Here is a 25852-nt window from a genome sequence, read left to right as displayed (position 1 = left end):
CTGTTATCGACCTTTTGTTTTGGCAACCACGGACTATACAGTATGCCACTCATCAAAACAGCAAGCAGGAAGGGAGGCGATAATTTTAAATCTCCACCGTGGTTCATGTGGACGGATAAAACTGATTTTGCAATCTGACTGAGAATCCTTTGCTGAATACTATCTGTTTTGAATATTACACTGCAAAACCGGCCATGTCGACTGCGTATTTACATCTGGACGTCGAAGCTAGCTAGCTAGCTAACTGGCTAGCAGCCAACCACTGTACGCGACCCCTCTGGGATGGTCGGTTTGTGCTAACGCGGGCAGGGATTCCAGGCGTCGAGCTCCTCCTATGCTGCTTGAAAAATAATTGATGGTGTGTTCAGCTGGCAAGCGAAGGAAAATGTAATATATTAGCGAACAGAGTCGAAGACACGGGGGCTGGTAAGAAACCGCTGTTCAACGTTACTAACCTAGGCTAGCTATAACGGTCTTCTTGGCTAGGTTAGGGAGTGCAAACAGTGACCAGCTAACGTTAGTAGTAGTAGCTAGCTAAGTAGTAGCTAGCTAGCTAGCTATCAGCATCATCGGGCAGGCAGCAGCCAGCATCGTCTTTCTGATAAAAAAAAATACTTGGCAGAAGCACCAGTAGTGACAGAAGCAAATCAAAACTGTACTCAGTAGAGTCAATCTATAGGTAGTTCAATTACTGTTGTACTAGCGGTTTCTTGACTAACGATATAGCCAGTACTGTACTGGATATGTTTATTCGACTCACACCTGGCAGAGGCAGTATTTGTACTACTGTAGATGGTCACACATTTTGCTAGCATAGCTAACTAGAATTAATCAACAAACTAGGCTAAGTAACGGCAGCAATCTGGTTGTTTAGTCAGAGGGTACTTGATAGTGAGTTATTATGGTAGTGCCAATATATAATGTTAGAGCTAACGTGGTTTGCTGTGCTACTTTTTCTAGCTAGCTTAACATCATATTTGAGGTAGGGACCTACAAAACAAGCCGAGATGGCTAGCCTATAGCTATCTAGTAAATTCAACGTAATGTTAATCGCTATCTAGTTAGTTTTATGTTACACTAACAACTGTAACAATACTTAATTCAACTGAAATTGTAGTTCTGTTGCAACGCGATGCTGCAAATTCTGAGCTAGTTTGAAGATAGCTTGTAGGCTTACTAATGACGCGTAATAAACACATCTGGTTGTGATAACGGGCAACCTAGCTGTAAAAAGAACAGTCCTCTTATGACATCTGTAGACATCTTGTTTTGCTAGCAGATAATCGCAATTGTTACTAGCATAGTTGGCCGTCCATGTCATAGATAATTGATGACTCAAGATCTGTCATTATTTTAGTTTGGCTTCAATTGATCATTGTTGTGTTTTTACAACAGATTCCCAGTCAGTGATTGAGGTATTGGGATTGACACCTTTATCACCACCACATCTCTCTCCCTCCTGGTGTGGATGGAGGAGAGGATGGCGTCCCACCTCCCTATCCACCTGCTACTGCTGCTAATGGCCTGGGGCCCAGGGTGCAGGGCAGGGGACTGCAAGGGCCACAGGCAGGTGTTGAGGGGACCTCCAGGATATGTCACAGATGGACCTGGAAACTACTCTGTTAACGGAAACTGCGAGTGGCTCATCAAAGGTATTCATTGGGGAGATGTGGATTTAGTGACCATGGTGGGGACCCTGTCAACCAGCTATCAGATGGTTGTCTCAGTGATTGTTAATGCAATGGTGTCATGTATGGTGTAATTAGTTTGATTCCTGCTGAAAAGTTTGAATGCACTGACATTTCTTTATTTTTTTATATTTCACCAAGCCCCCAGCAACAACTATCGTATTGTCCTGAACTTCACCTTCATGGAGACAGAATGCACCTACGATTACCTGTTTGTCTACGATGGAGACTCGTACCAGAGCCCCCTACTGGCCAGTCTGAGTGGCACCACCCTGCCTCAGCCCATAGAAGCCAAGTCTGGCAAGGTAACATCCTCCATTAGCATGAATTCAAGGTATGAGCAGTATCACTGTACTGTGCGTCGAACTACGCTTCAAAGCACTTCCTCTATTCACCTTTCCTCTGATTTTCTCAGATGCTGCTTCATCTGTTCAGCGACGCTAATTACAATCTTCTGGGATTCAATGCCACCTACACGTTCTCCGTGTGCCCTGGTGCCTGCGGGGGCCAGGGGCGCTGCGACACAGCTTCCTCCCAGTGTCAGTGCCTCTCGGGCTGGGGAGGAGTGGACTGCACCACCCCTCTCTGCCCCCAGGCCTGCGTCTTGCACGGCACGTGTGACAAGGTGAGAAGGCGCAAAATGCAGACCTGGGTGAATTAGCATCCGTTTTCGGCATGCTACTAGTTCTCTGTGTGTCCGCACACCTAAATCTCTTTGTTTGTCCGTTCCTCTCTCTTTGTGTCGATATCGCTCAGAGAGGAGAGCGCTGCCTCTGCAACTCGGGTTTCCTGGGTCAGAGCTGTCAGCTCGGTCTCCGTGACGACAGCGGGGCGGGGCAGTGGTGGAACGTAAACGGCGGCGACCCGTACACGCCCACCAGGACGGGGTCTGCTGGGGTCTACCTGTCCCCCACTGGAGCCATGTACCTGTTCGGAGGTCAGGAGACTGGAGGCGTTTTGTTCGTTCACCCATTCATGATCTGTCATGCCATTCATATTTCATTCAGTCATTCACACACCTGTTTATGGAATAATTCACCCATTCTTTTACCCACTGAAGATGTCTCACCGCCCATCCATTCTTTTTTTCAGTTTAAGTATACTATTATATAACAATGTGACTATATTGCTCTTTTGTTTGAACTCTCATGTGTTATGCTTCAGGGTTCGACCTAAACAGAGCACTGGGGGACTTGGTGAAATACAACTTCAGCTCCAACCAGTGGGAGAACAGGTCTTACGGACACTCTCCAGTAAGTGCCTGTCTATTATTCCCACCAAATTTGTTGTGTGACCTGTACTAAAGTATAGTGATCATGTTCTCTGCAAACAACGCCTCTTCATTGACTACATTTGCGCTGACGCATTTTTCTACCACTTACTGTATCCTGCAATTTTCTTTTGATTGCTGTGTCCTCTATTAGGCCATCATTTCTCCTATTGTACTTCACCCTCCCTTCTTCTCTGCCCTCTCTTATCAGGTGGCCCGTCACTCTCACACAGCGGTAGAGTGGAATGGTCAAATGGTCATCTTCGGAGGCGAGCTCGCTAGTGGCGCTCTGGCTAGTGACGTCTGGGTGTACCGGCCACTTCTGGACGACTGGAAGCAGCTCGGCCTATCGGATTCTCCCGGGGCCCCGAGACTTGCCAACCACGCGGCTGCCGTAGTGGACGATTATCTCTATGTGTTCGGAGGTACGGTGCCCTGCTCAGTCGTGACCCAGTCCACGTCGTGTCACACGCGTCTCCGCAAACGACACCGTCCTGACAGTAGGACCAGTCAGATCGGGTTGTGGAGATTCTCCACCCGTAAAACGTCCACCTCCTAAAAAGCGATGACTCACCCTGCGCCCTCTCCCCAACGTGTCCCAGGGCGCACCGAGGAGGACATGTTCTCCTCCTCCCTGTGTCGCTTCAGCCTGCAGGCTCCTGGGCTGTGGGAGTCGGTCCAGGCCACGGGGGGGAAGCCTCCGGCCACCGCGGGCCACTCCATGGTGTTCCACCAGCCCTCCAGGACCCTGCTGGTGTACGGGGGCCACAGGCCCACCACAGCCAGGTACAGGCTCCCACACACACACGCTGGTTGAGGGGGCATGGAGGGACATGTGCTGTCAGAGCATCCACGTGTCTGGGGTGTGTGTGTGTGTGCTCAGACGTGCACATGCTTACCCATCATCTGAACTTGTGTGTGTGTGTGTGCTCAGACGTGCACATGCTTACCCATCATCTGAACTTGTGTGTGTGTGTGTGCTCAGACGTGCACATGCTTACCCATCATCTGAACGTGTGTGTGTGACTTAGACTTCGAAAACGTTTCAATGCACATCTGGTCTTTGTGCTGCCACCCTGAACCCCTCCATCCCTTCCTCAGGTTCAGTGTGCGGGTCAACACCACAGACGAGTTTCACGTGGAGCGGAGGTTCTGGACCTCGTTTCGCTCCCGTTTCCCGGCAACGGGGCCCAGAGAGAGAGCCTTCCACTCCGCCACGGTCATCGGCAATTACATGGTGGTCTACGGTGAGTGTAGAGGGGTTAAAAACACCAAAACTGCACCGTGCCCGAGTTAAAGGCTTGGCTTATTGCTAGAGAAAGGGGACTACTGGTAGAGGATTTTGATCAAATAATCGCAGGTTCAATTCCCCTTCTGCATGTCGCTTTGGAGAAAAGGTTCCGCTAAATGAACACATACCTGCGATGATTGGGCCGCCCCTTCTTCCTGTGTGTGGTTCGGCCTAATGACCGCGATGTCCCTCTTCCTCCCTGTTCTCAGGTGGGAACGTCCATATCCATTACCAAGAGGAGAAGTGCTACGATGAGGAGATCTTCTTCTACCACCTGGGCTGTCACCAGTGGGTGTCTGCTGGAGAGAGCCTTGTGTACAGTGAGGCCCAACGACACACACACATACACACCGTCTCACACACTCTGACCAAAGCATATAGATGTGGTTTTCTCATGTCTTTCTCTCTCTCTCTCTCTCTCTCTCTCTCTCTCTCTCTCTCTCTCTCTCTCTCTCTCTCTCTCCCCTCTGTCTGTATATATAATCTCCTTCTCTCCATAGGAGGAGAGGCTGTGAGGGGGCGCTACTCCCATGTAGCTGCCGTGATGGAGGGGAGAGTGCTTCTGGTTGCCGGGGGTTACAGTGGCGTTGCCCGTGGAGACCTGGTGGCTTACAAAGTTCCGCTGTTTGTCAGCAGCGACCCAGGAGACAGGGTGAGGAGTGGGGCAGTGATTATGGAGTTATTAGAGGGGATTGCAGATAGAAATGGACCGAAGTCTGTGAGGCAGATGGGAATCGATCAGGAAGCCGCACTAATGTACCAAAACTAATCAGCACTTTCATCATCTTAGGCTGCAGTGTGTCCACGCTTAGTGCTGTGTGTGTGCGTGACGTTGTGTTTCCTGTGTCCAGGACGCTGTGTGTGTGTGTGTGTGACGTTGTGTTTCCTGTGTCCAGGACGCTGTGTGTGTGTGTGTGACGTTGTGTTTCCTGTGTCCAGGACGCTGTGTGTGTGTGTGACGTTGTGTTTCCTGTGTCCAGGACGCTGTGTGTGTGTGTGTGTGTGACGTCGTGTTTCCTGTGTCCAGGACGCTGTGTGTGTGTGTGTGTGACGTTGTGTTTCCTGTGTCCAGGACGCTGTGTGTGTGTGTGTGTGTGTGTGTGTGTGACGTCGTGTTTCCTGTGTCCAGGACGCTGTGTGTGTGTGTGACGTCGTGTTTCCTGTGTCCAGGACGCTGTGTGTGTGTGTGTGTGACGTTGTGTTTCCTGTGTCCAGGACGCTGTGTGTGCCGAAGCACCAGACGAGAGCATGTGCTTGAAGAACCCAGAATGCAGCTGGTGCGAGGGGCGATGTCGGGAGTACCAACCCAACGACCCGGTAACACCCCTCTTCTCCTCTTTTTTAAATGTTGTATATATCCTTTTTGCCTAGTCTAACCTTGTGTTCCTCTGCCCCCCTCCCCCCCACCCAGTGTGGCAGTACGGGCTGCCTGGGTCTGGCCCGGTTCCTGTCCGACTGCCAGTCCTGCTTGGTGTTCAGCGGAACGCCCAAGTCCCTTCCCCGCACGCCAGGAGACTTCGGCTGGTGCGTCCAGAACGAGTCCTGCCTGCCTGTGTCAGGTGAGCAGCATGGAGGGAGGGAGGAAGGAAGCAAGGAGGGGGAAAGAGGGATTGTGAGGGACTAGATGAGACATGATTAGGGTGTGTTGGAACGAACATGGGAGGTGACCTGGCTGTCTTCTGTGTCCGTCCCACCCTGTCCTGTGATTGTGTCAGAGCTCCCACCTGACCACACCCCCGAGCTCTCTCTCCAATCAGAAACCCCCTCGCAGCCAGGTCACCTCTCTTAGCTCCGCCCAAACACACCCAAAACACAGATGCATTGCCAGGCGCTTCTTCCAAACGCAGTAATGCATCTTTGTGGGGGCTCTGCCAACTCTGTAGCGTGAAACCTGAGGTGTGGCGCCGGCTGTGTCCTGGTGTACTGACTCCTCCGCGCCGGCTGTGTCCTGGTGTACTGACTCCTCCCTCTCGGTCTGCAGAGCGCAGTGCGTGCCGTGTGGACCAGATCTCCGGGGCGTACGGCTGGTGGGGAGAGCGTACCCGTTTCCTAACCTCCCTCCACTCCTGTCGCACCGACAACTATGTCCCGGGACTGCACCTGCTCACCTTCCAGCACCCCCGCAACGACTCCCAGCCCGACAAGGTACGGAGCCCTCCCTCTGCCACGCCCGCCCTTTCATTTACATTTAGTCATTTAGCAGACGCTCTTATCCAGAGCGACTTACAGTAAGTACAGGGACATTCCCCCCGAGACAAGTAGGGTGAAGTGCCTTGCCCAAGGACACAACGCCATTAAGACGGCCGAGAATCGAACCGGCAACCTTCTGATTACTAGCCCGACTCCCTAACCGCTCAGCCATCTGACCCCCTTTCACCTGGATGCGTTCTGTAGGGACATACAACGTATCATATAGACACACACACCCTCTACTGACTCACTGTATGTTATGCCGCCCTCCTCCCCCCCTCCTCCTCTTCCCCTCCTCCTCCTCAGGTGGCCATCCTCCGCAGCACCTCCATCATCCTCAGCCCCACCACGGAGATGGACGTCACCCTGCAGTTCCGGGGCTTCATCCACCCGCTGTGGGGCGCCCCTCCGCCGGCGCCCCCCCCCACCGAGACGGTCTCCATGTCGGCCCGCATCCAGAGGCTCCACTTCGAGGCTCGCATGGCCTCCGGACCCAACTCCTTACAGCTGGTGAGCGAGAGAGACGCCGACAGGAGATTGGAGGAAATAGATCAAGAGAATACAGGGCTCTAGAGTGCGACCAAAATTTGTACGGGTGCGACTAAAATTTTTACTAGGTCGCACCGGTGCACCTAACCTCCTCGCATCCGCTGCCTCTCCAAGAACGAAGCGTTTGTTTCTTCTTTGACGGAACTCGCACTCATGGTTGGATCATATCGTGGTCTAAACTAATCAGACAGAGATGGGGCGGGTCTTTGCATCTGATTGGCTGTGGTCCAGATATTCCTGTAGGCCTACACTGCTCCGTGCTGTGTGATTGAAATTACGACCTGAGCACCAGAGAATCAGTTATGGCAGACCTGGGCATTGTACGGCCCGCGGGCCACAACCGGCCCACAGGCTGTTCCAATCCGGCCCGCGTGAGGTAAATTAAAAATAAATAAATGTGTTGAGCGGTTGTAAATATGTAGTCCTGAAACACTAGTGATCAGGCAATTTACATATGTGCGCTTGCGCAACCTCACCGACAGGAGAGTTAGGTGGTTAGCCCTCGAAAATGAAAAACGAAAGGTTGATACAGAATGTAGAGTTTTTAACAAGACATGGACTTCTAAGTATCTGATTACTGAGGTCAAAGTCAAAGCTGTGTTCTTAGTTTTGGAGAACAGGTCGCTGTGTTGAAGGATTACAATTTGAATCGGCACTAAGGGACTCAACAAAAAAACTAACGCGGACATAATAAGAACTTGACTGATTCAGTGGGCGCGGGCTTGATGGTTTGCTAGTTAAATTGCACACTCGGATCATCACCTGTCAGCTGTCCTTCGCATATCCACCTCAGACATTCAGCCAGATTTCGATGCACTTGTTCAAGCCCACTGGATTCCTCTCACATAACAAAATGAACAGCAAAAAAATATTGCTTTTTGTATAAAGTTGATCAATTGCGTATCTTTAACATACTGCAAAACAACTTTTCAGTGTTGGTGAAGATTAACTAGTTACAAATAAAATGAAACACTGATGTAATGATTATTTTAGTTTTTACTGTTACTTCGATAGTCTTTTCCTAGTTGACCAACATGTAAAATATTTATATAAATATTTACAGAATATCCTTATTCTTCTGATAACCAGTAGCAGCTAATCAAAATATATACTTTACTGCTTTTTACAATGGGGGAAAATGAATAGTGAGCAGAATTAAGTTCAAGTTGTCGTTGATGCGGCCCTCCAACACATTTCAGGTTTCTCATGTGGCACCTTGTCAAAATTAATTGCCCACCCCTGAGTTACGGAGCTGGGCCATGGAGCTAACCCATGGAGCTAGGATGTTGATGCTAGGGAGAGTGTGGCAAGCTGGTTTAGCCAAGGCCAAAGGGCAAGAAAGCCAAATTACAGGTGTTGGCCATCTGAAGGGCATGCGACAGCAAGGGGGGACCCGCTATAAGACTTTGAGCCATGAAATTTTAGGTCTCAGTTCAGGGAAACACTTTTAAACAGTAGCACTTTCTATTTTAAAATGTTTTATTTTGCTTGCAATGTTTTAGTTTGGCAGCTCAGTGAAGCACTTAAAATATTTGTATATACAGTTTAATTGTGTGTCAAATAAAACCAATATTTACCTACACCTTATTCTTGTTTAAGGTCATTTACATAATATATATGAATGTATATGGAGCGTGATAAAAAGGTGACCTTGAAATTGTGGCGACGCAAGAAAAAATTTGGGTGCACTTAAATTTTGTGCTGGTGCACCTAAATAAAAAAGTTAGGCGCACCAGTGCAACCAAGGGAAAAAGTTAGTCTGGAGCCCTGAGAATAAAAAGAATATAGAGAGAGAGTTACGAGTTAAAATGTGGATGAATGTCGTTTTTTTTTGGGGGGGGGGGGGGGGGGTCATATTTCAGAGCTCTTCCTCTTTCTTTCTAAGTCTCTTTCCCTCCCTCTCTTCTTCTCTCTCTGTGTTCAGAAGGAGGTGGTGGGTCACTGGGCAGCTCACCAGGAGAAGGAGATCAAGCTGCTGTCTCGCCCGGACGGGAGTCTCCTGTTCCCCAACCTGACCCGGGGGAACCACTACCTGGTCCAGGCCGAGGGCTACCTGAATAACTCCGGCTCTGGCCAGACCAGCGAGATGGCCCTCATCTGGAACAGGACTGCTCTGCCCGGGGGCAGTGTGAGTACCTGCAGAACCGGCCCTTGAACTATTTTTCACAGATATTGTTAAAGTTTTTTTTTTATTTGAATACTTTTAACTTTTTGTAGAACTGTCATTTAAATGTATGAAAAAAAAACAATATTTTACAAGAGCGGGAACCCTGTTCTATTACAATATAAGAGAACAATCGTAAAGGAAATGGTTTGTAAGTAAAGCGGTGAGATCAGTTTTCTCTTGACTACCTCTTTTTTTCCCCTGTAGGAGATTTCCTTCCTGTTCCTGGAGCCGTACCGCTCAGGCTCCTGCTCGGGGTACCAGTCCTGCCTGGCCTGCCTGTCGGACCAGTCCTGTGGCTGGTGCCCCTCCCTGGCCCGCTGCCTGGCACGCACCGGCCTGCACCCGGAGCTCTGCCCGGAGGACACGGGGGACGGAGAGCACCACCTGCTGTTGGCGCCACAACACTGCACCCTGTGTGAGGAATACAGAGACTGCTCTGCCTGCACCCAGGTACACAGACCACTCCTGGCCTGCTGGCTTTTACGACTAGAGAAGATTAGATAGGTTTGATACAACATGAAATAGGATATTTTTACAGCCCGAATGAGGGTCGAGATTGCCATTGGGGAGGAGCAATTATATTGATTTTTTTCAACCTATAAAGTCTATACGTACAATAAAGGCTCTGAGGGTGTTGGTCAGGGCGACCGGTTGAACCTCTCGATGTTTGACCCTAGGACCCTTACTGTGAATGGCAAATCAACTCGAGCAAGAAGGCTGACTACCAATGCAGCCGACGGGGGAGGCTGGAAGGTTCCATTCGAGATCCGGGGGTGTGTCCGAAAGTGTGCAACCAGTGAGTAACAATCATTCGCAGGGCTTGTTTTCAAAGCCAGTGCTATTCTCAGCAACCTAATTTCCCTCCCGACGGTTAAGAAAAGGAAATGACAAACAAGCGCAGATGACGTTGTTAAACCCCATCCTCGCTCTCCTTGCCTCCCCCCGTCTCCACCGCGCGCAGGAGGAAGACATGCGGGGAGTGTCTGTCCAACTCCAGCCAGTGTGCCTGGTGCGAGTCTGCCCAGGCCTGCTTCTACTTCGCGGCCTACCTCACCAAGTACCCCTACGGAGAGTGCAGGGACTGGTACGACAGGTAAAACACCGTCGCGGTCTGTCTACCTTGTTATACCTCAGCTTGGACTCAGATTACTCAGGGCAGGGTCACCTCTTCTGGTAAAAAAAACAAAAAAACAAAAAAAAAACGCTTCGTTAAGCATGGTATACATTTCAGATTCCTGTAATTGTTATATTTGACCTCCTGTTTCTTTTTCCGGCGCATTAACCTTTGTCTTCCTTCCCTGTCCTGTGTTCCAGTGTCCACTCTGTACCCCAGTGTAAGCAGTGCTCTGCCCTGGCTACCTGCACCGACTGTCTGGAGACCTTCCAGTGTGGCTGGTGCGGGGACTACAACAACCCCACCATCGGCAGGTAACGGACACACACACACACACACACACACAGACCCACAAACACAGACGGACACACACACAGACCCGCACACACACACAGACCCCCACACACAGACACGCACACAAACATCTGCGGATGTGAGGAATTGCTTTCTGGTCACGTCTAACCTTCTGGAAACTTCTGTTCGTGTCCAGGTGCCTGAGAGGGGACTGGGCGGGTTTGGACGAACCGTCCGTCTATAACTGCAGTGTCGCTGTGGCAGACGTGCGAGCAACAGGGTAAGACCAGAACCGACCACATCACCACCGCTCATCAGTGACACTCCCAAAGCGACTCTCTCACAACCCCAGCCGGAGAGGCCGACGATAAAGAGGTTGTTCCTCCCCCCTCTCTGTTCCGTAACCTCTCCTCCCATCCCCCTTCCCCTCTCCCAGCCCCGAGCCCCAGACCTCGGCCCCCCCGCGGCCCATGGAGATGGACATGGAGCTGGAGCACCTGGAGGAGGGGGGGGACCAGGAGGCCGTGTGGTCCTACCCCACCTGCCCCGACGTGGAGGAGTGCCGGCTGGGCCTCCACAACTGCCACCCCTTTGCCACCTGCGTCAACACGCCCACCTCGTACGAGTGCCACTGTGAGAGGGGCTACACAGGAGACGGGACCCTGCACTGCAACCAGACGTGAGTGCTGCTCCATATCTCCTTTTCTTTATCTGGAACAACACTTGTATCCAAAGCGGCATAGAAAAGGGCATATAGGCACCGCCTTCTCTCTCCCTGTTCCCCTCTCTCTCTCTCTCTCTCTCTCTCGCTCTCGCTCTCGCTCTCGCTCTCTCTCTTCCTCCCTCTCTCTCTCTCTCTTTTTCTCCCTCTCTCTCTCCCTTTATTTCTCCCTCTCTTTCTCTCCCTCTATCTCTCTCTCTCCCACTCCCTCTATCTCTCTCCCTCCCTCTAGCTTTCTCTTTCACCTTCTCTCTTTCACTCTCTCTCTCGCTCGCTGGCTGGCTTTCATTATCTGGTTTCAATGTCTTGCTGGTAGCTGTGTTTTGATGCTTTAAATGACACCCTTGCTACCCGTTTCTGTGCGTCACTCTCCCTATCACCTCCTCCTTCACCTCCGGCCTACAAACCTAACCCTCTTCCCCCCCCCCTCATCTCCCCACCCCCCTAGATGCTATAACGAGTGCCGTGAGGGCCAGTGCAGCGGCAGCCCCAGGTTCGAGTGCGTGTGCTCCCTGGGCTGGACCTCTGACCCGGCCACGCTGGTCCTGAGCGGGGTGGAGTGTGACGTGGACTGCGGCTGTAACTTCCACAGCACCTGCATCACCGCTCCAGGCATCTGCGACCAGTGCCAGGGTAAGGGTCTCTCACAGGGTGGGCGACGGCATCGGGTGAAGTCGAAAACCGGCTGGCGAAAAGTCCATCCTCATCCCAACCGGCCCTCTATTGGTCTGCTCATTCCCACCCCGTCCCTCCCCCCTCCTCAGATTGGACCACGGGGCCCCAGTGTGAGCACTGTCGCCCCGGGAGCTTCGGCTCGGCTCTGGCCAGCGGCGGGGGCTGCGTGCCCTGCCAGTGTAACGGCCACGGGGACCCCCAGCAGGGCTACTGCCACAACCAGACGGGCCAGTGCTACTGCACACACCACACCCAGGGGGCTCACTGCGAGGCCTGCCTGCCAGGCTACTACGGAGACCCCAGGTGAGGGGAATCTCCAACGGTCTGTGTTGGCCTCCTGTTGACGTGCCTTGAATCCGCAGCCGTGCTGCAGTTACAGTTAAGCTTTCTGGTTGTTGGATGTGGAAAGCAAGAGGAAGCAGTTATTGCCGCCGTTTGGGTTCGACTGCTTGGGTGTGTTGTAGAAACGTAACAAAGGACTTCGAAGGTTTCGTTCTGCACACGACCTGCCACTCTTACCCTCCACCTCCGTCTCTCCTTTCAGTGATAACGGCACCTGTTTCCGTCAGTGCCAGGGCCGCTCCGTGCTGCTGTCCTCCTCCTCCTCTTCCCCCCTGCCCGTCTCCTCTTCCCTGGGGTGGCGGGGGGGCATGGGGGGCAGGGGCGGCCTGTCCCACTGCCTGTGGGTCCTGTCCGTGTCGGAGACCCTGACCCCCTGCCTGCCCGGCCAGCTCTGCCCCCCTGTGGCTCTAACCCTGCACCCTGACTCCCAAACGCAGTGCAGTGTGAGTACTGACCACACACACACACACACACACACACACCATGAGCACAGGTAGGAAAAGATCCTCTCGGTATTTCCATGAGTCTTTGTCTGACACGCTGACTCTCGCGCGCGCAGAGCTCCTATGTCTACGTGTTTGACGGCCTGCCTCAATTCCTGGCCAACGGGGCGGTGCACTCCGACCACAACCTGATTGGTGCATTCTGTGGGACCACCCGGACTCAGCCAACCACTGTGGAGGCCACCTCGGGTAACCTTGGCTCAGCTTAAAAAACCTTCACACATTTTCATTATACATTTCAGTTGTCCCTCGAATACACGAATGTATTGATATCTTGACGATGCCCAAGACATCGCAGAATCACACTGCTGGGATTACAAACCCGGTCGTGCCTTCTAATTCTCTACTTCCCCCGCCCCTTCTCTTTCTCCATCTCTCCTCTCTCTCTCTATCCTCTCTCTCTCTCTCCATCCTCTCTCTCTCTATCCTCTCTCTCTTTATCCTCTCTCTCTTTATCCTCTCTCTCTCCATCCTCTCTCTCTCTATCCTCTCTCTCTCTCTTCATCCTCGCGCCTCCATCCCCTCTCTCTCTATCCTCTCTTCTCCCCCTGCAGGTGTTATCTCTGTCTACTTCGAGGCCAACGTGTCATCGGACCGGCCCCAGGGCTTCAACGCCTCTTTCTGGGTGCGTCGCTGCCGCCAGGGCCAGGAGGAGACGGAGGAGGGGGCACCGGTGTGCCAGGGGGTGGCCCAGTGCCGCGGGGGGCTGTGCCAGTGTCCCCAGGGTTACGGAGGCCCCCACTGCGACAGGCTGCTCTGCCCCCAGGACTGTGGACTAGCAGAGGGCAGAGGGTCCTGCAACATGGTGAGAGAGACTCAAGTCTGTCTGTGTGTGTTCATGATATTGTCTGTTTACATTTGCCATCACCTGAGCGATGTTGACCCTGCGGTTGGTTGTGTTCAGTCTCTGGGAGTGTGCGTGTGTTCTGAGGGCTGGGCTGGCTCCGACTGCTCTGCTCAAGTGGACTCCAGTAGCCTGGTGTGGGAAACTCTGCTAGACACACAGCTCACGGCGGTAAGAACCTGTTCTGCACTGACCAACCTTACTTTCAATCAAATTGCTATAATGATATTGTATTATTATGGTTACAAATATTTAAATATAAAAAAAAAATGGGGGCACCAAGACTGAAATGATCGGTTCTTACAACAGCGTCATTCCGCCTTTGTGTGTGTTACATTATTGTCCTTCCCCCTCTCCACAGAACCAGGCCCACAGGTTTCTCCACAGAATGGGCCACACCCTGGTGTCTGGGCCCAAGGGGAACCTCTGGATGTACGGGGGACTCTCTCTGTCTGAGGGCATCCTGGGAAACGTTTACAGGTGGGAGGAAAGGGGGGTCAGATGGCTGAGCAGTGAGGGAGTCGGGCTATTAATCAGAAGGTTGTTGGTTCGATTCACGGCCGTGCCAAATGACGTTGTGTCCTTGGGCAAGGCACTTCACCCTACTTGCCTCGGGGGAATGTCCCTGTACTAACTGTAAGTCGCTCTGGATAAGAGCGTCTGCTAAATGACTAAATGTAAAATGTAAAGCTCTGCTCTCAACCTCTCCTGCCCTTTAGAAACGTGTGTATCATGAACCATCACATACCGTACGATGCCAACTTTACTCCAACCTGTGTCTGTGTGCTGATTGGTTGTTCAGGTACTCTGTCAACGAGCGTCGCTGGACTCAGATGTTAACCAGCTCGGTGGACGAGAGCTCCGCCCCCAGACCTCGCTATTACCACGCCTCGGCCCTGCTGGCCAATCACGAGCCTCTCACAGCCAGTCACAACATCATGCTGGTGGTGGGCGGGATCACCCAGAAGGGTGTGGCCAATGACACGTGGAGCCTGAACCTCAGCAGCCTGGTGTGGAGGCAGTACAAGGTCAGAGTTCGTTGGTTTGAACGTGCCGCTTATAAACCGTCTCATGAAACCAGTCTGTCTGTAACATTTTACATTTAGTCATTTAGCTCATATCCAGAGCGACTTAGAGTAAGCACAGGGACATTCCCCCTGAGGCAAGTAGGGTGAAGTGCCTTGCCCAAGGACACAACGTCATTGAGCACGGCCGGGAATCGAACAGGCAACCTTCAGATTACTAGCCCGATTCCCTAACCGCTCATCCACCTGACTCCCTACTCCTTGTAAATTACGGCAACTTTTATTTTATCGTATATTTTATTTAATTCTAATTCCACTTAGTACTGATAGTTTATGTACCCTTAGTATAGATAGTCCACATACTTAAATTATAGGTCCCTATATGTTTATTGTATGCACCTTCCTGCCAAAGCAAATTCCTTGTCTGTGCAAACTTTCATGGCGAATAAATCCCATTCTGAAATTCTTCTGAACAAGGTCTGTTCCCTCCTCCCTTCTAGAGCTCGCTGCAGCCCCCGGTGGCGGGCCACTCGCTGACGGTGCGTAGGGACTCGTCTGTGCTGCTCATCGGTGGTTATTCTCCAGAGAACGGCTTCAACCACCACCTGCTGGAGTTCAACCTCCACTCTGGAAACTGGACCATCGCGCCCCACACCGGAACGCCCCCTACAGGTGAGGGTTCACCAGCCAGGCTTTACCCTTATCTTACAGGGCATCCACACGTGCAACGCCGTGGCAGGTGGATTTCACTTCCCGCATCGCTATGCTGGTCAGCGCTCTGTGTGGGTTTTGACAAAGTTGGAAGCCATGTGCAGCTCGCTCGCTCGCTGGTTGCGTTCGTTAGCTGTTAGCATTCAGTGTTTCTGCAAGTTATCTCTTCTCAGTGTGAGAAATAAGAGGTGTGGTGTTCTCCCAGTCTGACATGAACCTTCCCCTCTCCCCCTCCCCCAGGCCTGTACGGCCACTCGGCGGTGTACCACGAGCAGACTGATGCCGTGTACGTGTTCGGAGGCTACCGCTTCAACGTAGAGACAGTGGAGCCCTCAGGGGAACTGTACAGTCTGTACTACCCCAACCTCACCTGGTCTCTGCTGGTCCCCTCACAGGGCAGTAAGGTAGGTGAACTCACACACCCACACATACACACACACAGACACACATACACTCAGCCTCACCTGGTCCCTGCTGGTCCCCTCACAGGGCAAAGGTAGGTGACCTTACACACACACACATACACACACACACACACATACACTCAGCCTCACCTGGTCCCTGCTGGTCCCCTCACAGGGCAGTAAGGATGAAACATCTCTAAACCTTTCCTCATAATCACTCATAAACCATCTGAACTCATGTCCTCTCTCTCTCTCCCTCCCTCTCTCCCTTACTCCCCATCTCTCTTACTCTATCTCTCTCTTACTCTCTCTATCTCTCTTACTCTCTATCTCTCTTACTCTCTCTCCCCAGCCCATGTTCCGTTACTTCCACACAGCGGCCCTGATGAAAGACACCATGGTGGTAGTGGGCGGGAGGACCGAGGACGAGGACTACAGCAACTCTGTGTCCCTCTACCAGATCAACTGTAACACCTGGATACAGCCTGGTAACTGGTCTAGACTACTGTCAATCACTCTGCATATCCTTTGAGCCAATCCAAGAGGTTCACTTTCATACCTGGTTAATCTCTCTCTCGATCTCTCTCCATCCCTCCCTTCCTCTCTCGCTCTCTCCATCCCTTCCCCCCTCTCTTGCTCTCTCTCTCTCGCTCTCTCCATCCCTTCCCCCCTCTTGCTCTCTCTCTCTCTCGCTCTCTCCATCCCTTCCCCGCTCTCTCTCTCCATCCTTTCCCCTCTCTCCATCCCTTCCCCGCTCTCTCTCTCCATCCCTTCCCCGCTCTCTCTCTCCATCCTTTCCCCTCTCTCCATCCCTTCCCCGCTCTCTCTCTCCATCCTTTCCCCTCTCTCCATCCCTCTCTCTCTCTCTTCCCTCCGGCAGCATCGGCGGCGGGCGAGCCGATCAACCGCTCTGTGTCCCTGGCCATGGCGGCGTGGGACGGGCGCCTGTTCCTCTCCGGGGGGTTCAACGGGGTCACGCTGGGGCGCCTCCTCACCCTGACCGTGCCCTCGGAGCCGTGCGCCCTTCTGCCGACCCCCGAGGCGTGCAACGCCACCACAGGCAGCTGCGTCTGGTGCAGGGGGAGCTGCATCTCCACTGACGTGGCCGAGAGGTACCCGTCCACACGGCCTGAACACCCACACACACACACACTGCCGGGAGTTAGAGCAGGGATTTCAGCCATATAAGCCTTGGGTGTGTGTGTGTTATGTGTGGAAACGTTGGCTTTAGTTGATCTCTCTCTCCTCTGGCTCCTCCCCTCCTGTCTTAGGACCGGCTGTGCCATTGGCCAGTCGTCCTGCTCCCCCACGCCCCGCCTCCATGATCAGTGTCGCAGGCTGAAGACCTGCAGCGAGTGTCTCGCCAGGCACCCCCGAATCCTCTCCAGCCACTCCCAGGTAACACACACACACGCATGCGCACGTGCACACACACACACTCGCCCGCACATATACCAGGCACACATCTGAAATGGCATGCATTCAGAATTTTTCAGAAGGCCTCTCTGTAATAGGTACATACCATTGTTGCTAGTATGAAATGTAACTAGTTTAGGACTTATATCAGTGTGTGCTTTAAACCGGGCACACTGGTTTTTATCGATCCGTTTCCATTTACCAGCATCTACAACGGGGGGGGGGCTGCTCAAAGATTGCTGCTCAAAGTGGCGGACATAGAAATCCAGCCAAACCCAAGCCAAAACAGATCAATAATAATATAGAAAAAAAACTAACAAAAGCACATGAAAGACGAGACAAGCAATGACAATGGATAATCAAAACACTATCAGTATAAAACAAATGAAAGGCAGAGCAGGCAAAGTGAAAGGGAGTTTAAGTGAGTGTTGGAGCTAGACGCCGACTCAAAGCTTCTCTTAGGGTTTCGGAATCATTCAAGAGAAGCGGTGGAGAATCGAAGGCTCCTCACTAGGCACATGATCCTGAATGCAGTCAATATTCTTTTTACCTGTTTAAAAACCATAAGGAGAACCTTAAAATAGAAATACTAAAACGTACAGGTAGCTAGTGCAATGTCAGGGTAATGTGGTGACCCTTGCAGCCGAGTGGACTTGTGTCTCCATGCATTACACAGCGATGCACCACTGTCTGTCATCAGCATGATACCGGGTGTAGGATAGGCAGTTTGGTATCTCCTGGAGTCAGGTGGCTGAGCGGTTAGGCAAGCGGGCTAGTAATCAGAAGGTTGCCAGTTCGATTCCCCGCCGTGCCAAATTACGTTGTGTCCTTGGGAAAGGCACTTCACCCTACTTGCCTCGGGGGGGAATGTCCCTGTACTTACTGTAAGTCGCTCTGGATAAGAGCGTCTGCTAAATGTAATTGTAAATTTCCTGATCTGATACCCGTTTATGACCCGTGCCCCCCCTCTCCGTGGCCTGCCCCCCACAGCTGGCCCCGCCCTGCAAGTGGTGCACCAACTGTCCGGAAGGCGCCTGCATCAGCAGCTCTGTGAGCTGCACGTCGGAGCACGACTGCAGGATCAACCAGCGGGAGATCTTCCTGTCCAGCAACTGCACGGAGACCAGCTGCGACGCGTCCGACTGCCCCAAGTGCACCGCCTCCGGGAAGTGCATGTGGACGCGCCAGTTCAAACGCACGGGTGAGGGGGGCGTGGTGAGAGAGGCTGGACCACCGCCTTGCATTCTATGTCAGGGCGTGTGTGTGTGTATGTGTGTGTGTTCTTTCCTTACACCTTTTGTGTCGTATCCCCTCCTCCCCTCCTCCTCCAGGAGAGACCAGACGCATCCTGAGCGTGAACCCCACCTACGACTGGACGTGCTTCAGCTACGCCCTCCTCAACGTGTCCCCCATGCAGGTGGAGTCGTCCCCGCCCCTGCCCTGCCCCACCCCGTGCGACCAGCTCCGCAACTGCACCCTCTGCCTCAACTCCAACGGCTCCGACGGCGGCTGGCAGCGCTGCATGTGGAGCACGGCCCTGCAGCAGGTAACGCCTCCCCCCCCCCCCCCGCACGCCACACGGGGCCCGAGCCCGGACGAATCGCTTTGATCAGGATGGTCACAGTCTCTAATCCCGCCTCCGCTCGTCCTCCCAGTGCATGAGTCCGTCCTACGTGCCGCTGCGATGCGAGGCCGGCCAGTGCGGACGCCTGCTGTCCAGAGGAGACTCCTGCTCGCCCCAGTGCGCCCAGCTCTCCCAGTGCTCCCAGTGCATCGCCAGGCCCCAGTGTGGCTGGTGCGCTGCCCGGGGAGCCAATGGGGTGGGCCGCTGCCAGCAGGGAGGACTGGATGGTGAGTGTGGGCGTGGACGGCCAGTACCGCCAGGAACAAAATGAACACTTTTTTTTTTTTTTTACAACTAATTACTTCTAAAACAAGATGCTTTTGGAGAACACTGGGACCTTGAATCACACAGAGGCGTAGAACAGTAAAGGAACCCGGGATAACCCCAAAAGCGTTGAAAGAGAAATGCCCTCAAAGTCAAATGTGTTCCCCCCCCCCCCCTAGGTGTGAGCGACGGGGTGTGCCCCCAGAGGAACAGCAGCTGGTCCTTCCTGTTCTGCCCCGAGGAGGACGAGTGTGCCAACGGCCACCACGACTGCAACAGCACCCAGGACTGCCACGACCTACCTCAGGGCTACCACTGCACCTGCAAACACGGCTACCTCCTCAGCAGGTACACCGACACACACACACACACACACACACCCCCACACACACCCCCACACACACACACACACACACCTTTTTACCTTTCGCACATGTTTTGCTCCATGACTTCTACCTTCTTTTCTCTCTCTTATTGCTTTCTCTCTCCTGGTTCCCTCGATCTCTCTTTCTATCCCCTTTGTCCATCCCTCCCTCCCCATTTCCCCTTCCACCCCCCCGTCTGGTTGCAGTGTGTCGGGCCAGTGTGAGCCGGTGTGCACGCAGGGCTGTGTGAACGGCTCCTGCGTGTCCCCAGGGGTGTGTCAGTGTCACTTTGGCTTCGTTGGGGAGAACTGCTCCTCTCAGTGCCGCTGCAACAAGCACAGCAACTGTGCCAACGTGTCCCGGCCGGACGTGTGCTTGGAATGCCACAACAACACCATGGTAACGTGTCGGAATGAGCCCAGCGCACAAACACTCTCTCTCCCGGTCGCTCTCTTTCTGTCTTGCTTCTTTTTTTAGGAGTACAACTCACAGAGTTACACTGTTATTCCCAGATTACCATCCCCTCACACACACACACTCTCGCACACCCCTCACACACACATAAGTAACTGAAAACAGCTTTCTAGCAGATTCATTTTCTTACCCCGCTTCTGTGAAGTGGCCCTGTAGTCTATGGCAAGGTTGTCCTTTCTCCAAGTTGTATGCGCTGACGGCCCCTGCTTTGCTGTGTCACCCCCCCCCCTCCCCCCCCCAGGGCCCCCACTGTGAGAAGTGCAAGCCTCTGTACGTGGGCTCGGCCACTGGCGGGGGAACGTGTCGCTCCTGCAGGGAGTTCTGCCGGGGGAACAGTGCTGTGTGTCTGTCCCAGGACCAGCACAGGAAGGCGCTGGAGAACCCACACAACCACCCGCTCGACCCTGACAGAGTAAGCATGGTGTCCGCCACGTCTACGCCTTGCCCTGTGTGCTGCAGGACATTTGTAAAGAACATGTGTAAAGAACACATTTAAAGAACACGTGTAAAGAACACGTGTAAAGAACACGTGTAAAGAACACGTGTAAAGAACACGTGTAAAGAACACGTGTGACATGTGGAGGAGACGTGTAGAGGCGTGTCTTGTATTTTTTGGCGAGCCATTCCTTCCCGCTCCCGTCTCGTGTTTTCGACAAACCGTCTGAAACGCTGCGTCTGCGTGGTGTACGACACTTCGCTGCTCGTTCTCATCCCCTGCCTCCTTCTGTGTTCCCTCCTTCCGTGTTCCCTCCCTCCGTGTTCCCTCCCTCCGTGTTCCCTCCCTCCGTGTTCCCTCCCTCCGTGTTCCCTCCTTCCGTGTTCCCTCCCTCCGTGTTCCCTCCCTCCGTGTTCCCTCCTTCCGTGTTCCCTCCTTCCGTGTTCCCTCCCTCCGTGTTCCCTCCCTCCGTGTTCCCTCCCTCCGTGTTCCCTCCTTCCGTGTTCCCTCCTTCCGTGTTCCCTCCCTCCGTGTTCCCTCCCTCCGTGTTCCCTCCTTCCGTGTTCCCTCCGTGTTCCCTCCTTCCGTGTTCCCTCCCTCCGTGTTCCCTCCCCTCCCAGATCTTGCAGTGGGTGTCGGAGGGCCCCACGGAGGACAGCGCCGTCTGCGTGAGCTGTCAGAACAACAGCGTGGGGGACAAGTGTGAGAGCTGTCTCAGCGGGTTCTTCCTGCTCCAGGGGAAGTGCGACAAGTGAGTTCCTCGCCGCGCCGCTCGGCAGAACCAAGCCGCCGTTCATCTGAATATATGTCAATATATATATATGTGTGTAAATATAGATGCATGTCTAGTGTGACATCTTATCGATTTTCTTTTAAATATTTTTGGCCATTCTTGCTCTGATTGTAAAATAAGTCAAATAACTGCAATTCCAGCATATTTGGTTAATATCAACACACTGTTAATTTTCCCCATCTGTCATTAGATCTAGGGACCTAGTTTTGGTTGTTTGGCCGATATAAAACCCCCTAGAGTCTTTAGTTTTCGTTGGTTATGAATGAATCTGAAAGGTGTCATGTCCCCCCCTGCCTGCAGGTGTCAGTGTAACGGCCACGCGGACACGTGTAATGAGAACGACGGCACAGGCTGCCCCTGCCAGAACAACACAGAGACGGCCGCCTGCCTCAGCAGCTCACAGAGCGACAAGAAAGACTGCTACCGACTCCAGGTACGGGAGGGAAAGTCACATGTACCTGACTTTAATCTGAACTTAGATGTGGGCGTTTCATCTTCTGCTCCTTGTTTAAGCTCTGCTTTCCTTCTCTTGATCCCTCCCTCCCTCTCTCTCTCCCTCTCTGTCTTCTGTGTCAATCTCTCCATCTCTGGCTCCTCCCAGTGCGCCAAGTGTAAAGAAACCTTCAACGGCACGCCCGTGAACGGCCGCCAGTGCTACCGGCAGCTCAACGTGGACAGCGACGCCTGCTTCGACCCGACCTCCCAGACCAGCTGCTTCCACGACCCCACCATCCGCAACCTGCCCCGCGGGCGCACCGTCTACTTCTCGGCCCAGCCCAAGTTCACCAACGTGGACATACGGGTCACCATCGACGTCACCTTCGGCGAGGTGGAGGTCTACGTGTCCAACTCCCACGACACCTTCATCGTGGAGGTGGACCGGCAGACGGGCGTCCACGTCATCAAGATCGAGGACGAGACGGTGGCCCGGGGAGGGGCGACCGGAGGGAGGGAGTCGCCCCCGTCCCCCATGAAGGTCTATGCCAACTCCTCGTCCGGCCTCGGGGGCCCCATCCTGCCCGGCAACCCCCTGCAGCTCCAGGCCAAGGGCCCGGAGCGCGTGGTGAGGGAGGAGCGAGCGGAGGGCCTCATCTCCTACATCACTGTGTGGAAGCCCCAGACGGTGCTGATCGTGCGCGGCGTCCGCGACCGCGTGGTCGTCACCTTCCCCCACGAGGTGCACTCGCTCAAGTCCAGCCGCTTCTACGTGGCCCTGCGGGGGGTGGGCACGGACGAGAGGCAGGGGGAGTCCCAGGGGCTGCTGTTCCTCCGGCAGGACCAGGCCCACATCGACCTGTTTGTCTTCTTCTCCGTCTTCTTCTCCTGCTTCTTCCTCTTCCTGTCGGTCTGCGTCCTCCTCTGGAAGGTCAAGCAGTTCCTGGACTTCCGCCGCGAGCAGAGACGCCACATCCAGGAGATGACCAAGATGGCGTCGCGCCCCTTCGCCAAGCTCACTGTTTACCTGGAGCCCGACGAGCCCCAGCTCATCTACCTGGCCTCCACAGGGGGTGGAGGGGTGGGGGGCAGCACCGTGTCCCTGGCCCACGCCCGCTCCGGCAAGCTGGGGGGGATGGTGGTTGGCCAGAGGGGCAGGACGGGAGTGGTCTCCTACAAGAACGACCCGGCCTCCGGCCCCGTCGCCCACCACCACCACCACCTCACCCTGGGCGGAGGGGGCAACAGCGGGCAGCACCTGCCCCTGCACTACCTGAACACCCACCACTACGCCCCCACCACCACCAGCACCCCTGCCTCCCACCACCACCACCACCCGTCCTCCCACAGCGGCTACCAGCACTTCTGTCGCTCTGACCCCTTCCTCTCCCAGCTCATGGGCTTCTCCTACTCCACCTTCAAGGTGGGGCCCATCACCCTGGAGCCCACAGACGACGGCATGGCCGGCGTTGCCACGGTGCTCATCCAGTTGCCGGGGGGCATCCTGGCACCCAACCGTGCCTGCCTGGGCTCCGCCCTCGTCACCCTGCGCCAGAACCTTCAGGAATATTGCGGACACGGCAACGGAGGGGGGCACCCTGGGACTAGTGGGGGACGCAAGGGCCTGCTGGGGCATCAGCACCTCACCACAATGGCTATGTAGAGAGGGAGAAGAGGGAGGGTTTGGTGAGATGTACAGTAGGTAGAAAACAGATTCATTATGTGAGGGATCGAAAAAAAAAAACTAAAAAACACTGACGGTTGATGAAAGCGTCCAATAAGAAGTAATGTATAAAGATCCAATGGAACGTTTCCCTGTAAATACACTGTATATTTACTGAGTGTCTTTTTTTCTTGGAATATATATTGCTGTATTCCAATGCTTCACATGTCCAAGCCAGCTGCATAGAACACACTACAACAGCTATACGTATCTACTCGACAGAGTTGCATCTTGCCTGTGTGTTCACTATGGAGATATTGAATGCTGTCACCGGTCCAGGCTCACACAGAAACTTTTGCTGGATGCCTGAATGACTCCCGCTTGCAGTGGAACCAACGTGCTTTAAACCCAAAAAGTGACAATCGAAATTGCCGTTTTGATTGAATTATAGACAGTGGGACCAGTTCACCTGAATGTGCAAAAATGCGATTGTTGTTGGTTTTAAGATAGAAGACATAAAAAAAAGAGTAACATGAATTGTAATTTAATGAGTCAGGCTTTAAAGCTCTACATCAATGTTGTTCCTCCTGAGTATATTTTGTCATATTCTTTCACATGCCCTGTTTATTGTTGATGTGCACATCTCCACTCATCTGCCTTCAATTATTGCCTTGTTTGTGAGTCATCATGCTTACATTTAAACACTACTGTTTTGTAGCTTTAAGAGGACCTAACACAAATGACATATATTTGACAAAATTCACTAACATGAGGGTTAAGTGGATTTTTCCAATTGAGGATTAACTTTCTATGATATCAGCATCTAATCTAATTTATAAATATAAAATACACGCACACAACAAACTGCTTTTTTCTATGGAACTCCTGCAGTGATGAAGGATGTAGATGTGTCCTATGACACCAGTTTCATTCTTGAAGCTTTGGACTTAATTCTCTTAATAAGAAATGTATGAATGAGGCTTGTGTTGGTTTCCAGGGGGTTGTGTTTTGGGATTGGCTGTGGAGAAGTAAATCAGCTGTTGAAAAATTCTAATTTGTTTTGTAGATGTTTTCAACATTTTGTGAAGAAAAAAAGGGATAAAAACTAGTGAAAAGTTGTGTTCTCCTGGTGAGAGATTTGTGACCGAGGTAGTGAAATCAAATGTGATGGATTGGAAAAGAATATCAGTATTGTTTATTAAGGAGTCTGTTACTTTTGTTTTGTTTTTCTGTTTTGTTTTTTTGCACTGTGTGGATGCAAACAGACTTCCCAAACATGTGAATCACTAAAAGGATCCCTTCAGTGAAAGGGTTGACTTTAGTTATCATGAAAACAATATTAAATAGTGGAATTGTTTTTGGAAAAGATTGAATGGTGCTACTAGAAATAGAAAAACTCATGACACATTGGTTTTTCATTGTTGCTTGTGCATGTAGCAGTCCTTTTGAGTATTATGGTCCAGTTAAATTGATATTGTCACGCTATTTATAACAGTCATTCTATCCAGTCACAAGCATTTGTGTATTATGGTTACCTGATTTTTTTGTTAAAAATGTTAACATAATTTCTTATGTTTTTATACATTATTTTCATTGTTCTGCTGTTGTAGGTTTTTTTAAAGAAGGGAACAGTGCTGTACAGAAGATGGTTATGTTGCCCCAATCTGTCCTAGTGAAGAGTAGGCGACAATAAAATCTGTGAAAGTCGGTATATATATTTTTTTCTCTGCCTCTTTGATAACATGTCTTTAATTCTCTCCTCGTTGTAGACCCTTCAGTGTAATGGGATAGAAGGCTGCTTATTCACTCTACCTCACCTTACTCAGTGTGAGGTAGAGGTGAAAGGTGAAATCCTTTTTTCAAATTCAGTGTAAATATGATTATGAAAAACAATTATTTGCCACCCCAAAAAAATATTTTAGTCACTATGTCCTCAGTTGTTTTAGACTACATAATATGGTCTGATGAATATCTTTAGCTGTACTTGTGAACTTGTCAGATTTTATCATCTTTCATCACAATTCAATAGTATTTGATCACATGACCAGATAAACACTAATAAAGCAAGCAGTTTAGAATTATTCACAAAATCGTCACGAACATTTTTATTTTGAACTTGTATGTAGCCTATTCACGATCACAGAATAAAAACTCATGTTAATGAGATTAATGAAAAAAAAATGAATATGCGGCGAGCCTATCTGCAGGTGCAGTTTCCATATCGGTCGATGCAAGGCCAAACACTTGGGGAATGGACCAACTTTATCTGTAACAAACACAACATAATTGTTCATACATTTGTAGCATGCATGAATGTTAGGGTTAGTCTAGTCATGTCCAGTGTTTACCATTGACTTAACTTTAGTCTGTATGCTCACCAGTCACCAAAGATCTGCAGGTGCAGTTTCCATATCGGTCGATGCAAGTCCAAGAACTTGGGGTATGAATGATACTGCCTTCATTGACTGCATATCGGCAAACTTCTACAGTTTGAGTCACATTTGGAGATGTAGACTAACTGGCCAAGTGAGTAATAAGGCGACTGTAGTCACCGTGGTCATTAGGACAAGCCTGTCTGGGTAGATCTCTCCATG

General features: G+C 52.0%; 1 protein-coding gene across 1 annotated transcript; it reads left to right on the top strand.

The window, feature by feature from the left end:
• The first annotated feature begins 29 nt into the window (after positions 1 to 29).
• On the top strand, positions 30 to 24967 carry megf8 (multiple EGF-like-domains 8). Its single transcript, XM_062465588.1, has 44 exons — positions 30 to 426; positions 1396 to 1652; positions 1830 to 1993; positions 2104 to 2313; positions 2445 to 2625; positions 2853 to 2941; positions 3170 to 3383; positions 3561 to 3744; positions 4060 to 4205; positions 4459 to 4569; positions 4750 to 4901; positions 5465 to 5566; positions 5661 to 5808; positions 6231 to 6394; positions 6746 to 6949; positions 8913 to 9116; positions 9360 to 9605; positions 9833 to 9951; positions 10117 to 10248; positions 10470 to 10583; positions 10760 to 10843; positions 11000 to 11242; positions 11733 to 11917; positions 12049 to 12262; positions 12504 to 12744; positions 12861 to 12993; positions 13359 to 13609; positions 13709 to 13819; positions 14010 to 14128; positions 14451 to 14676; positions 15174 to 15345; positions 15625 to 15788; positions 16141 to 16276; positions 16669 to 16900; positions 17060 to 17186; positions 18195 to 18405; positions 18536 to 18750; positions 18860 to 19055; positions 19272 to 19440; positions 19664 to 19856; positions 20173 to 20343; positions 20988 to 21118; positions 21461 to 21593; positions 21762 to 24967. Exons 2-44 carry the CDS (start codon positions 1469 to 1471, stop codon positions 23256 to 23258), a joined length of 8622 nt encoding a protein of 2873 aa, XP_062321572.1. The 5' UTR covers positions 30 to 426; positions 1396 to 1468; the 3' UTR covers positions 23259 to 24967.
• The last annotated feature ends 885 nt before the right edge of the window (positions 24968 to 25852 follow it).

This window comes from Osmerus eperlanus, chromosome 7, assembly GCF_963692335.1.
Source record: "Osmerus eperlanus chromosome 7, fOsmEpe2.1, whole genome shotgun sequence".
Classification (NCBI taxonomy): domain Eukaryota; kingdom Metazoa; phylum Chordata; class Actinopteri; order Osmeriformes; family Osmeridae; genus Osmerus; species Osmerus eperlanus.
The sequence above is the reverse complement of the archived record's forward strand: the minus strand, read 5'-3'. Positions and strand labels throughout refer to the sequence as shown.

What these genes read in the sequence shown, in the direction of transcription:
- megf8 (XM_062465588.1), top strand. Translation starts at nt 1,469, where the DNA reads ATGGAGGAGAGGATGGCGTCCCACCTCCCTATCCACCTGCTACTGCTG. An exon ending in TGCACGGCACGTGTGACAAG is followed by an intron (nt 2,314 to 2,444) that starts GTGAGAAGGCGC and finishes GATATCGCTCAG; the next exon opens with AGAGGAGAGCGCTGCCTCTG. An exon ending in AACAACCCCACCATCGGCAG is followed by an intron (nt 10,584 to 10,759) that starts GTAACGGACACA and finishes GTTCGTGTCCAG; the next exon opens with GTGCCTGAGAGGGGACTGGG.